Source organism: Pelodiscus sinensis, chromosome 4 (assembly GCF_049634645.1).
Source record: "Pelodiscus sinensis isolate JC-2024 chromosome 4, ASM4963464v1, whole genome shotgun sequence".
Classification (NCBI taxonomy): Eukaryota; Metazoa; Chordata; order Testudines; family Trionychidae; genus Pelodiscus; species Pelodiscus sinensis.
The window spans coordinates 31,245,594-31,258,759 of record NC_134714.1 but is presented as its reverse complement, the minus strand read 5'-3'; the positions used below and the strand labels follow the sequence as shown (position 1 = coordinate 31,258,759).

At 42.1% G+C, this 13,166-nt stretch overlaps 1 protein-coding gene across 3 annotated transcripts in view; it reads right to left on the bottom strand.

Moving 5' to 3' along the window:
* CATSPERB (catsper channel auxiliary subunit beta) overlaps positions 1-13,166 on the bottom strand; it is a 131,062-nt gene that overhangs the window by 39,859 nt on the left and 78,037 nt on the right. For all 3 annotated transcript variants that reach the window (XM_075926708.1, XM_075926707.1, XM_075926706.1), the window contains exons 19-20: positions 7,825-8,181; positions 1,490-1,629 (exon numbers count right to left, since the gene is read on the bottom strand). In XM_075926708.1, the coding sequence (XP_075782823.1) occupies positions 1,490-1,629; positions 7,825-8,181 (497 nt within the window). The remainder of the gene's footprint in view (positions 1-1,489; positions 1,630-7,824; positions 8,182-13,166) is intronic.

Sequence of the window (13,166 nt, the reverse complement as noted above, 5' to 3'; positions counted from 1 at the left end):
TGAAACAGAAGGGCAGACACCTGCAGGGGAAGGACCAGAGGAGAGAGGCAGGGCAGGTGCATAGAGGGAGGTGTTAGGAGAGGGAATAAGGAGGGGTAGCTCACACGATAAGAGTGGGGCTACTGGAGGAGTGGGCACAGTGGGGAGAGAAGGGCTGGTGGAGGGGGACAGGTCTCAGGAAGGCTGAGGGCAGTGAGAAGGGCAGGAGTCAGGACAGCAGAGGACGGTGAGGGATTGGGGGGCAGCAGGCTCCAGGGGAGCTGATGGAGCAAGGGGAGGAAACATGGCAGCAGAGGGAAAAGGTAGAGGTTTATAATATGTTTATAAATAACTTGGGTGCCACAGTGGCACACCCAAACAAGCCAGGGTGGAGGTGGCGAGTCCCTTTTTTGTCTGGCAAGTAGGGTTTTGCATAATTTGTTGAGCCCTGCTTATACTAATATTATTTTATGTGCATTTGTCATGATTGTGAAAAAGCCCACAGCAGAAAGGTCTGTGTGTCAACATGAACAGAAAGAATAAAAAGAAAAATTTTCCAAATGGTCATTTTTCTCCTGATCTGTTCTGTATTACCTGACAAATATTGCCTTTACCCCAACACCAAACATACGAAAAGGAAAAAATAAAAGTAACTTTCAAGGTGAAATCTGGTGGGTGACTTTCCCATCATGAATTTAAGATTTAGTGCTCTGGCATGGAACAGTAACATAATACTAATCCATCTCAGAGCCTACATTTGATCTCCATTAACTTATTACACTTCATAGGCAATATGCTTATATAGACCCACATACAGACAACTAGGATAACAAGGTCTCTGTTCTGAGGAAGTTAGAAAATAAACTGCAATGATAATGAATAATATAAATGAACAATAAATAACACTGAGAGTAGAGATGCAAAGGAAAACAGAAACAAGAGAAAAGGGATACTGCTCTTGAAATATATATCTGAGTATAGCTCAGGATTATTATATATGTATGTGTATTTACATGTACACACACACACACACATGTACATAAACTTGCACACATGAGTTGTACTCATTTCATAGGTGAAACTAGAGTAACTTTTTAGGGTGGCTAGGTGTCCGGTTTTCAATTGAACATTTGGTTGAAATGGGACCCTCTTTAGTTTGGTGAAAATGAGAAATTGAGTGAGGGTCAGGGAAAGTGAGCCCTAGAGGGAAGGGGATGAAGTGGGACCTCAGAGAAGGAGTAGGAAAAGGGTTCCTGGTTTTGTTCAGTCAGAAAATTGGCAACCTTAATAGAGTCAACAGGTAATAGATATTCACAAAATGCTGATCAGATGGGGAAAATGGTTGCATAGCAAAGTCCTTTAATAAAGATATTCTACATGACCCAGTCACTAAATAAGTATGAATTCTCTCACAAAATAATCATCTGCTTTGCCCCCTTTATCAAAGCTCTGCTAAATAAAAAATAAAAGGTAGGAGCCAGTTTGTTACTCACTACTGGTCTGCTCTTACTTTTTTGTAAAAATTGTTAGTGACAGAGAATTCCATCGTGTAACTATCAGTGTCATCCCAATAATCTTTTGTCTTCACTTTAAATAGGGATGGATTTCCAACTACAAGCTTCATTAGTGGCATGTGAAAGACTGGATAGGCTGTGAAATTAAGCACAGAAATGAAGATAATAATTACTTGGAAGCATGTGCTCCTTAGTATAGAAAAACTCAAGCAAGGAACAATTAAGTTTGAACTCAGAGGTGTTAACCTAATTCTCTACTTAAAGGGAAAAGATTTGAGTCTATGTATAGAGGGAACAGGAAAGAAGTTTTTTTCCTTCTTCCACCTCTGTATGGCCTCTTTCTGAACGTTAGTAGCCACTTCTTAGTTTGATTAAACAGATTAGTTGACCTGTAATGTATCCTCACACAGATTAGTGCAAATTTTAATGCTGTTAAAATAATCTTCCCATCTCACCGCTCAATCACATCCCACCCATCGTCTTTCAATCAGACTTCCTCTTACAATCTAGCTTCTCCCTCTCATTCTCAGTGCTCTGCACAACTCAATGCTGGCCTTTATCTCAGCTCTTATTTCTCACCACTTGTTACCCTCAGCAATGCAGCTTTTGAATTCTTCATTCACTCTGGCCTTTGCACCTTTTTCCATACCACCTTACATACTTAGAATATCATGTTGCTTGTTATTCTCCAAATGATCATTCTTCATTCATTTCTTTGAAACAGAATTCTGCCACAAAGCTTCCTAACATTAATCCATCAAAGCAAGTATGTGTGTCTATGTGAAAAGAGGAAGAAGAACTCTGCATCATTTTGAAACTTGGCCATCCTTTGGAAATATTTTGCACTATGATGGGATTTTCAAAAGTACCTAAGGAATTTAGGAGCACAACTCTCATTAATCTGACGAAGTGGGTCTTTGCCCACGAAAGCTTATGCTCCAACACTTCAGCTAGTCTAAAAGGTGCCACAGGACTCCTCACAACTCTCATTAAGTTTCACATAGGATCTGTATTTATCTCTGAGTGCTTTAGAAAATCTCACTGGATGTGTCTGAACTGTTTTGTACACATAATTTAGGATGTGAAATCCTTTCCTAGGTACTATGCTTGTTATTATTTTGTACACCATCAACCATACTACCATGTGTTTAAAATTTTCGAATCTGGAATTGAATTGCAACTATAGGGTCAAATTCTCCTGTCAAATACATCTGGGCAACTCTATTCATTTACATTGGCAGGTATGAAAGAGATCAATTCCAGGGCTTCTGATAATTATCTTGTTAATGGCTTGATCCTGCAAACATTTACACATGTGAGTAATTTTATATATGTGAGGTCACTCACTGAAGTCAAGGAAACTCTTCATAAGCCTGAAGCTACTTCATGTGCATAAGCAGGGCTCAACAATTAGTGTAATCTACTCACACGTGGCAAGTAGATTACAAGCTGGCACAGCCGTGCAGCGCAATTAGTGCATGTGCATGCGCAGCGTGCTGAACCGCATGGCTGGCAAGAGGAGCACGCTGCCGCTTGGCGAGCCCCGTGTATAAGTGTATGCAGGACCAAGTCTGTAAGTACCGACACTGATTTTCTAACACTCTCCCAAAAGGTTAATTTTCTTCGGTTCTTACTGAGCATCACCAGGTCACTGTGGATAGACTAGGCCCCGTTCCCTTAGATAAAGCATGTGTGTGCAATGCAGCCAGTTGAAGAGGACTGAGTGACTTCTCTACCTAAAAGATTAGTAGTGGGCAGGAAGAGAAGGGATTGATTGAGACAGGCTATGCCTAGGGAGGGAGAGCAGCACTGGAATACGGCTAACGTCTGTGGTAGATCCTCTAAAACAAAGTGGGGTTTGTGCTCAGAGAGTGTTAGCCCAGAGGCTGTTCAGAACTGAGAACCTGCCAGACAGCAGCCTGAAAGGAAGGACTGAGTTAAAATGTTTTTTCTGTTTATTAACTGGCTTCTGTTAAAGTAAACCTCTTTGCAAGAAAATGAACATAGCAGCATATATTTTGGCAATGGGGAGTAGTCTGGCCTGATGACACTGGAGATTAACACAGATGTGGTAAAAGTACCCATACTGTAGTGTTACATTAAAAAATGGAAAAGGGAGGAGTCGTGTGGCACCTTAAAGACTAATACATTTATTTGGGCATAAGGGGGCAGGCCTGACCTGGGCAAGCAGGCTTTAAAAGCCAGAGGCAGAGCAACCAGGGGAGCGAGGCAGACAGGGGGCTACAGACAGGGGAGTTTAAGAGGGAGAACAAGAGATCCCGCTGCTGAACAAGCTACCAGGTGACAGTGAGAGTACTAGCTGTTGGTGGAGTGAGTTTGCTCGACTGTTTGAATTTTAATTTTGATTCTGATTTCAGGTGACTTCAGTTTCAGTTTCAGCTGTTGTGGCAGTTGGGACTGAGTGCCTGACCTTTGTTCCCTTGATTGCCTCTGGTCAGCCTTCCTCTGTGTGACTCACGAGGGGGCAGGCCTGACCTAAGCAAGCAAGCTTTAAAAGCCAGAGCCAGAGAGACCAGGAGAGCAAAATGGACAGGGGGCTGCAGACAGGGGAATTTAATAGGGAGTCTGACAGTGAGAGGCCTACAATGGTCAGGAAGACCCGCAACACCTGTGCTTCTGTCTCGTCCACCTGTACCTGTAGCCAGACAGAGCATCTGAGCATGGATGCCTCTACCCAGATCCTGGTGTGGTTTTTCAGGGACTGTGGCTTGCAATTCCCACTTACTGATATCCAGGCTGGGGGGACCATTCAATGTGAAAGGTGCCTGCTGGTGGAATCTCTCAGGCAGCAGGTGGGAGAGCTACAGGAGGAGGTGGTTACGTTGAGGAGCATCCGAATCTATGAGCAAGTCCTGGACAGTGCTCATGTGGAGGCAGCTGAGGTAACTGTCCCAGTACACAAGACTGCAGACACATCACTGGTGGAGGAGGAGACGGCTCAGGGTGGACACTGGCAGCTGGTTACTTCTGGCAGCAGGCAATGCTCCACCCCTGCTCTGAACCCTCCCACCGTGATACTAGGAAACCATTATGCTCTTCTTGATACAGGAGATAAGGAATCACCCCCTAAAACAGGGGAGGAGAAGCCTCGTACCCTCAAGGCACAGACTATCCAATAAGTTCTTGGACTGCATTGGAGACAACTTGTTATTTCAGAAGGTTGAAAAAGCTACCGGGGGAAGGTGTTCTAGATTTGATTTTAACAAAGAGGGAGGAACTGGTTGAGAATTTGAAAGTGGAAGGCAGCTTGGGTGAAAGTGATCATGAAATCATAGAGTTCACAATTCCAAGGAAGGGTAGAAGGGAGAACAGCAAAATAGAGACAATTGATTTCAGGAAGGCGGATTTTGGTAAGGTCCCATGGGAATCAAGATGGAGGGGAAAAACAACTGAGGAGAGTTGGCAGTTTTTCAAAGGGACATTATTAAGGGCCCAAAAGCAAGCTATTCCACTGCGTAAGAAAGATAGAAAATATGGCAAAAGACCGCCTTGGTTTAACCACGAGATCTTGCATGATCTAAAAATAAAAAAGGAGTCCTATAAAAAATGGAAACTAGGACAAATTACAAAGGATGAATATAGGTAAACAACATAGGAATGCAAGGGCAAGATTAGAAAGGCAAAGGCACAAAATGAGCTTAAACTAGCTACAGGAATAAAGGAAAACGGGAAGACTTTTTATAAATACATTAGAAGCAAGAGGAAGACCAAGGACAGGGTAAGCCCACTGGTCAGTGAGGAGGGTGAAACAGTAACAGGAAACTTGGAAATGGCAGAGATGTTTAATGACTTCTTTGTTTCGGTCTTCACTGAGAAGTCTGATGAAGAAATGCCTAACATAGTGAATGCTAGTGGGGAGGAAGTAGGTTTATAAGATAAAATAAAAAAAGAACAAGTTAAAAATCACTTAGAAAAGTTAGATGCCTGCAAGTCACCAGGGCCTCATGAAATGCATCCTAGAATACTCAAGGAGCTGATAGAGGAGGTATCTGAGCCTCTAGCTATCATCTTTGGAAAATCATGGGAGACAGGAGAGATTCCAGAGGACTGGAAAAGGGCAAATATAGTGCCCATCTATAAAAAGGGAAACAAGAACAACCCAGGATACTACAGACCAGTTAGTTTAACTTCTGTGCCAGGGAAGATAATGGAGCAAGTAATTAAGGAAATCATCTGCAAATACTTGTCGGTGGTAAGGTGATAGGGAACAGTCAGCATGAATTTGTAAAGAACAAATCATGTCAAACAAATCTGATAGCTTTCTTTGATAGGATAGGATAATGAGTCTTGTGGTTAAGGGAGAAGCTGTGGATGTGGTATACAGTCTTGCATGATATACTTATCAATAAACTAGGTAAATACAACTTAGATGGGGCTACTATAAGGTGGGTGCATAACTTGCTGGATAACCATACTCAGAGAGTAGTAATTAATGGTTCTCAATCCTGCTGGAAAGGTATAACAAATGGGGTTCCACAGCGGTCTGTTTTGGGACTGCCTCTGTTCAATATCTTCATCAACGATTTAGATATTGGCATTGAAAGTACGCTTAAATTTTCAGATGATACCCAGCTGTGAGGGGTTGCAACTGCTTTGGAGGATAAGGTCATAATTCAAAATGATCTGCACAAATTGGAGAAATGGTCTGAGGTAAACAGGATGAAGTTTAATAAAGACAAATGCAAAGTGCTCCACTTAGGAAGGAACAATCAGTTTCACTCATACAGAATAGGAAGCGACTGTCCAGGACGGAGTACGGCAGAAAGGGATTTAGGGGTTATAGTGGACCACAAGCTAAATATGAGTCAACAGTGTGATGCTGTTGCAAAAAAAGCAAACATGATTCTGGGATTCATTAACAGGTGCATTGTGAGCAAGACATGAGACGTCATTCTTCCGCTCTACTCTGCGCTGGTTAGGTCTCAGTTGGAGTATTGTGTCCAGTTCTGGGCACCGCATTTCAAGACAGATGTGGAGAAATTGGAGAGGGTCTGGAGAAGAGCAACAAGAATGATTAAAGGTCTAGAGAACATGACCTATGAAGGAAGGCTGAAAGAATTGGACTTGTTTAGTTTGGAAAAGGGAAGATTTAGGGGGGACATGATAGCAGTTTTCAGGTATCTAAAAGGGTGCCATAAGGAGGAGGGAGAAAACTTGTTCATCTTGGCCTCTGAGGATAGAACAAGAAGCAATGGGATTAAACTGCAGCAAGGGAGGTTTAGGTTGGACGTTAGGAAAAAGTTCCTAACTGTCAGGGTAGTTAAACACTGGAATAAATTGCCCAGGGTGGTTGTGGAATCTCCATCATTGGAGATATTTAAGAGTAGGTTAGATAAATGTCTATCAGGGATGGTCTAGACAGTACTTGGTCCTGCCCTGAGGGCAGAGGACTGGACTCGATGACCTCTCAAGGTCCCTTCAGTCCTAGTATTCTATGACTCTATGATTTAAGCTTTTGTTAGCAAAGACCCATTTCATCAGGTGCAGGGAGTGGAAATTACAGAGGCAGGCAGAAATATACTAGCATGTGAAAAAAGGGAGTTACCTTCAATTGGATGAACAGTACTAACTAGGCCAATTCAGTTGGGAGTGGTCCACATCCACCCTAACAGTAAATCAGAAGATGTGAATACTAAAACAGGGAAAACTGCTTTTGTAGTGAGCCAGCCATTCCCAGTCCCTATTCAAACCCAGATTAATAGTGTCAAGTTTGCAATGAACTGTAGCTCCACAGACTCTATAAATGAATACAAATCAGACAGCAAGAATTGTAACATACAAAAACCAGTGGGAGAACACTTCCATCTTCCTAGACACTCAGTAAAAGATTTAAAAGTGGCTATTCTTCAACCACAACAAAATAAAAAACATACCTCAAAGAATCCCATTGATTTAATGAAATCTGGATCATGCCTTGAAATTTTTAAATTAATCCAGTTATGAGTGCAAAGAAAAAGCACTTGTCAAAATTTTGTAAAGATTACAATGGCCATTCTAAGGTTCTCGGCTTTGGATGTGAGGGGAGTGTGGAGGAAGAAAATATAGGGTTCAAAATGTCCTTTTTGTCCGAAAGCAAACATGCACAATTTCAGTTGTTAATTCCAGTAAATGGCAGAGGCTTGAAACATAGGACATTGTCTTCACTAGAGCTACTCCAAATTTACATGTAATTGAAATTAGTATCATTATCTGTGGCCATTATCATGTAAAATTCACCTGAACCAGCAATTTGTAAAATTCACAGCAATTTTATGTTTTGTGTATAGATGACAAAGTTGAAGAATTAAAAATGAAATTCAAAATGTCTCACCTGTATTAACAGGGGTTACTCTGAATTTAAAATTGTAGGTTTGGGTAAGATCCAGGTACTTAATGGCATTCAGTGGTTGATTACCAAGCTCTTGTACCCAGTATTTACAAGTGTTTACTATAATCTTCCATTTTCTTCCATTCGTAGTGCCAAAGTCATACACAAACCATGTGCCTGAAGGAAAGGTTTTGTTGAAAGGGACTCTCTCGGGCATCGTAGCATCTGCCAAAGCACTCAGTGTGTTCAGAATTTTGACAATCAGGAAGCTGCTAAAGCCAGGAATCACCACAGTCTTCTCAATATAAGAAGAATTAAATTCATCAAGTTTTGAAAGAGAAAAATTCTTCCACTCATCATCTAAATTAAGAATAGAGAATAAATTACACTTTCTAGTCCATTATGGCATCCTCATGCAAATTGAGCCCTACCATATTACTCCACTGGAATGACAACATGCAAATTGAGCCCTAACATATTACTCAGTGTGAATCATGGTGTGAGAATATAGCTCATAATTTCAGTAAAGAATGCTCAGAGGTAATAGTTTAGGAATATAACCACATACTCATTTTCAAACATTTGTGTTAGTTACAACTGCAATACATTTTCTTAAATTCGTGTTTAAAAAATTTTTTTTTAGGTACAGACTAACATGGCTACCCCTCTGACACTCAAAGGGCCCTCAGGATTTATGGGATCATACACAATACTATTAAAATGGTGCTCCTATGCCTGATAGCTCCCTGGGTGGGATGATGATTTTTAGAGATCTGCAGTAACACAATAATGAAAAATTTTCAAAGCAAAATTTAAACGAAGTTCCTGACTAACACTGTACATTCAGAATCTGACAGTAAATACTTGGAGTTGGCAAATGCCTGTTAAGTGGCACTTGAATGGCTCTTTCACATGTTCACTGTTCTGTTAATAGGTTTATCAGGCTTTTTTACTTTTAAGTTAATTAGATACTGTCCAGAGGAAGCAGAGCTACAGAACTAGGATAGGAAGAGGCAGGAGGGTGGACATTAAGATCCAGTAGTGCCCCAACAATTCTGGGTTCCCTACACAGCTGCATATTCTGTATATGGGTGAGGATGGCCCTGGGAGTGAAAACTGGGTTTTAGAATACAATGGTTTTTTGAAATATGTTAATGGTAGTTGGAATATTGTTAATTAGGTTAGGCTAAAAGAAAAATGAGGAAATCTGCAAACAAAATTCTTAGTACATTTGGGCTTGCAACACTCTCACCCGCCACTCTATATACATCACTTGTCTCCTTAGATCTTCAAGGCTTAGATGGTTTCATGTGTTTATATATCGTCTAGCACTATGGGGCATCAGAACACTATTGGCACGTCTAGACTGCCCACAGCTTTCGAAAGAAGATATGCAAATTTGGCACAAATTTGCATATCTTCTTCCAATCCCATTTTTGGAAGAGTTTTTTTGAAAGAAAAAAAAAAGCAGTCTAGACACAGTTCTTTCGAAAAAACCCCCTCTTTTTCAAAAGAACCCTATACACTTCATTTTTTTTAGGAAGAAGGGTTCTTTCAAAAAAGGGTTTTTTTTCTGAAAGAACCACGTCTAGACTGCATTTTTTTTTAAAAAAAAAACACTCTTCCAAAAACGGAATTGGAAGAAGATATGCAAATTCGTGCCAAATTTGCATATCTTATTTCGAAAGCTATGGGCAGTCTAGATGTGCTCTATGTAATATAAGCATTAAATATGAATATTTCTTAGAAATAACAACAAAAGAAGAGAAAATGGTTTCAAATTTTGTTAAAATACAGTTTGGATTTCATTGTTAAATAATGGGTATATATTTACATGTGCATTCCACTCTTGGGTATTTAATAAAAGGAGTGGACCTCCTACCACATCTGAGTCCCACCAGCATTCACAATCCCCAGGGTTCAAGAGGCATAAGCAGCAGGAAAAGTCATTAGAACTGAAGTCAGTGAGGCATGGGGATAAGAGAAGAGAGCAAGCTAACATTAAGTACTCCTGTGCTTTGAGATCACAGACGATGGCACTATTGATTCTGGCACCTAGGTGAGTTCTATCAAGTCCAAAGTCAGAAAAAATTCCTTCCACAATTGTGGCACCACACCATACTGACATTATCTCAGGACTGCTAGGGGTTGCCTCATCCTGGTGGTGCCAATACTGCAACAAATGCTATTGGTACTGGCAGACACAGGAAAACCAGCAGGATCATAATAGTGCTTGGTACCATGCCAGGCTCGTGTACCTCTGATGGCTCTTCCTATGCTGCTGTGAAAGAGAAAAACTGTGATGCTCACTTCTCTGTGGACCCTGTAGCTTATATTGCTAAACTGCTTGCTTGCCTATAGATATATAGCTTTATTATTTTCTTATGGTTTTTATTATATGTTTATTATAATAAGCTACAATGGGGATTTGCAGGCACGCCCTGAATGTTGAGCTAAGGCAAAGTTAGTATTTTTGGCTGCGACCTTTCACCCAGATAGAAAAGACGACGTGCATATGTTTGGGACCTTTTACCTGGATAGAAACAGGATAGAGGGACTTCCAGGAATACCCTCAAATTTAGCAGGTACATCATTACTTACAAAAACCTGAAATAACCGGTTCAGACTAGAATGCATAATGAGTAGGACAGAAGGGAAGATAGTGGAGCACCCCGAGAGTCACTCATCTCGAAGAATGTCAGTTACAGCCAAGGTGAGTAATCTCCTCCTCTTCTTTGAGATATGGCCCTCGGGGTGCTCCACAGCAGGTGACTGCAAAGCAATTTGTCTTATGGAAGTAGGGACTTTGGATCAGGAAGATAAATTGTCTTCAGTATGGCCTTTGCTACTCCTGTAGAGTGAAGAAGGCTGGCAGAAAGTGCATAGTGCTTAGCAAAAGTTTGTTCGGATGTCCATGTAGCAGCAGCGCATATATCGTCAATGGGAAACTTCCTCAGGTAAAAGTGACAAGGAGTCCTGTAGCACCTTATAGACTAACAGAGGGCATGTCTACACTACCACCCTAGTTCGAACTAGGGTGGTAATGTAGGCAACCGGAGTTGCAAATGAAGCCCTGGATTTGAATTTCCCGGGCTTCATTTGCATAAAGCTGGGTGCCGCCATTTTTAAATGTCCGCTAGTGCGGACTCCGTGCTGCGTGTCCGTAGAGAGACTTTGTCCTTTAAAAAGATGGTGAAATGTGGGTCTGCCATTATGTCAGCCATCTCTCTCACCCATCATGCTGACGTTATTGCAACTAAGAATGCCGTTTTGAGTGTTAAGTGGAGAAGGGAACATGTGGCCATAGGTTCAAATGGAGGTTTTGTGAGCACAGGTAATATCAGATATAGGTCCCACAGTGCCTGTGGGGCAGCAATGTCAGGATATAACGCCTGTAGGTCTTTGAGAAAGCGTTTGGTAATGGGATATGTGACTGCTGGCTCAGGGCCGGCAGGCTTGGAGCTGGCACAGGCACTGTAGCCAGAGTCTACTCCTTTAAGGGCTCTGGGGAGGGGGAAGGGAGAGGAGTGTTCTTCATTGAAGCTGGAGTGGCCCCCAGGGCACCTTGGGAAGGCTGGAGGCTTCCTATTTCAAAATAAGTGTCTACCCAGCACTTATTTCGAAATAGCTATTTCAAATTTGACCATGGTGTTGTCAACGGTCACGTAGAACATTGTTATTGCTGCAAGATGTACTCTAAGGGTATGTCTACACAGCAAAGTTATTTTGAAATAACAGCCATTATTTTGAAATAACTTTCCTAGTGTCTACACAGCCAAACTGCTACTTGGAAATAAATTCAAAATAGCTGAGACCTTATTTCGAATTTGGTAAACCTCATTCTATGAGGAATAATGCCAAATTTGAACCCTGAGCCCTCATTCCCCTCTTTCCCAGTTTTGTTAAATAAAGATAGTTTGTGTTCATGAAAATACGTGTATTTTATTTTACATCTGGAAGGGGGGGGGGTAAGTGGAAGGACATGAGGGAGGAATGAGGCATAAGCCCCCAGTGGGGCAGACCAGGGAGACTGTTAGTGCTTCTCATGGTGGAAGCTCTCTCGCAGGGCCTCCTGCATCCTGACAGCCCCCCAATGGACCTCCTGGCTGGCAGCCTGCAGAAAGTGCAGCAACGCATCCAAGAGAAGCACCAGTGTGCCCAGGGGCAGCTTTGGCTCTATGTTGCAGAGTGCTGTGGTGTCCCGAGTGAGAGAAACCAGAGCACACAGACAAAATGCTTTGCTGTCCCTCATTGAGGTAGGCAAGCAAGCAGGGAAACCTGAGAACCAGCTGTCCTGGAGGAGGGAGAGGGGTCTCTTTAAGCACAGGTCTCAGAGAGCCTTAGGCAGCAGCCACACAAAGTAACTCCTGACCTGATGCCCTGCAGGACCTAGTTCTGGACGACCTTAAATGTGATTCAGCGTCTACTCAGTATGGACGCACTATTTCAAAATAGCAAAATGCTATTTCAAAATGCATTTTGTGTGTAGATGCGTTATTTCGAAATAAGTTTTTTCGAATTAACTATTTTGAAATAGTTTATTTCGAAATAAGGCTGTAGTGTAGACATACCCTCATTGAGTTCATGGAAAAGTAGGATTTCTTGAGATGCAGTAAGCATTAAAGTATTCAAGGTGGGGGGGGGGGGGCGCATCCTCTGGCAATATGTTGTGGGAAGCAGCCCAATGTACAAAAAAAGGCCATTTGTTACTGTATGTCTTCCACATTGCAGGGGCCCTGCTGTGGAGGAGCACATCCTGAACCAGGTCTAAACACTGTAATTCTATGCCTGTGAACCACTGAGGTAGCATGCCTCGAGGTGAACAGTGAGAAATTGAGGATGGGGAGCTTCGGTTTCTGGTTGGAATAGTATCCTCAGGTTGTGTAGGAATGTGATTGGAGTATGTAAGGTCATTCTGTATGGGGGGAGGGAGGAGGAACCACGGTTGCCAGGGCCTAAAAGGTATTGTTAGGATAACCCTCACTTTCTCCTTTTGTATTTTGATGAGTACCCTGTTGAGGAAGGGAAAGGGAGGGAATGCATAGAGTAGGTGATCATCCCACTTGAGGATAAGAGTGTCTCTGAGTGAATGCTTTTCCATGCCCACCCTGGAGCAATAAAGTGGGCAATTTTTGTTTGTTCTGTGGTGAATAGGTCTGTGCAAATATCTCTACTAGAACTGAATGGTCGATTTGCCACTCGTGATCTTGTGGTAAGGTCTGTTTAGGGCATCGGCTGTGGTATTTAGGATGCCAGGGAGATGACATGCACTTATGGAGATGCCATGAGTAAGGCACCAGTTCCAAAGTGCTATGGCTTCCGTGCATAGGGCATGGGATCATGCC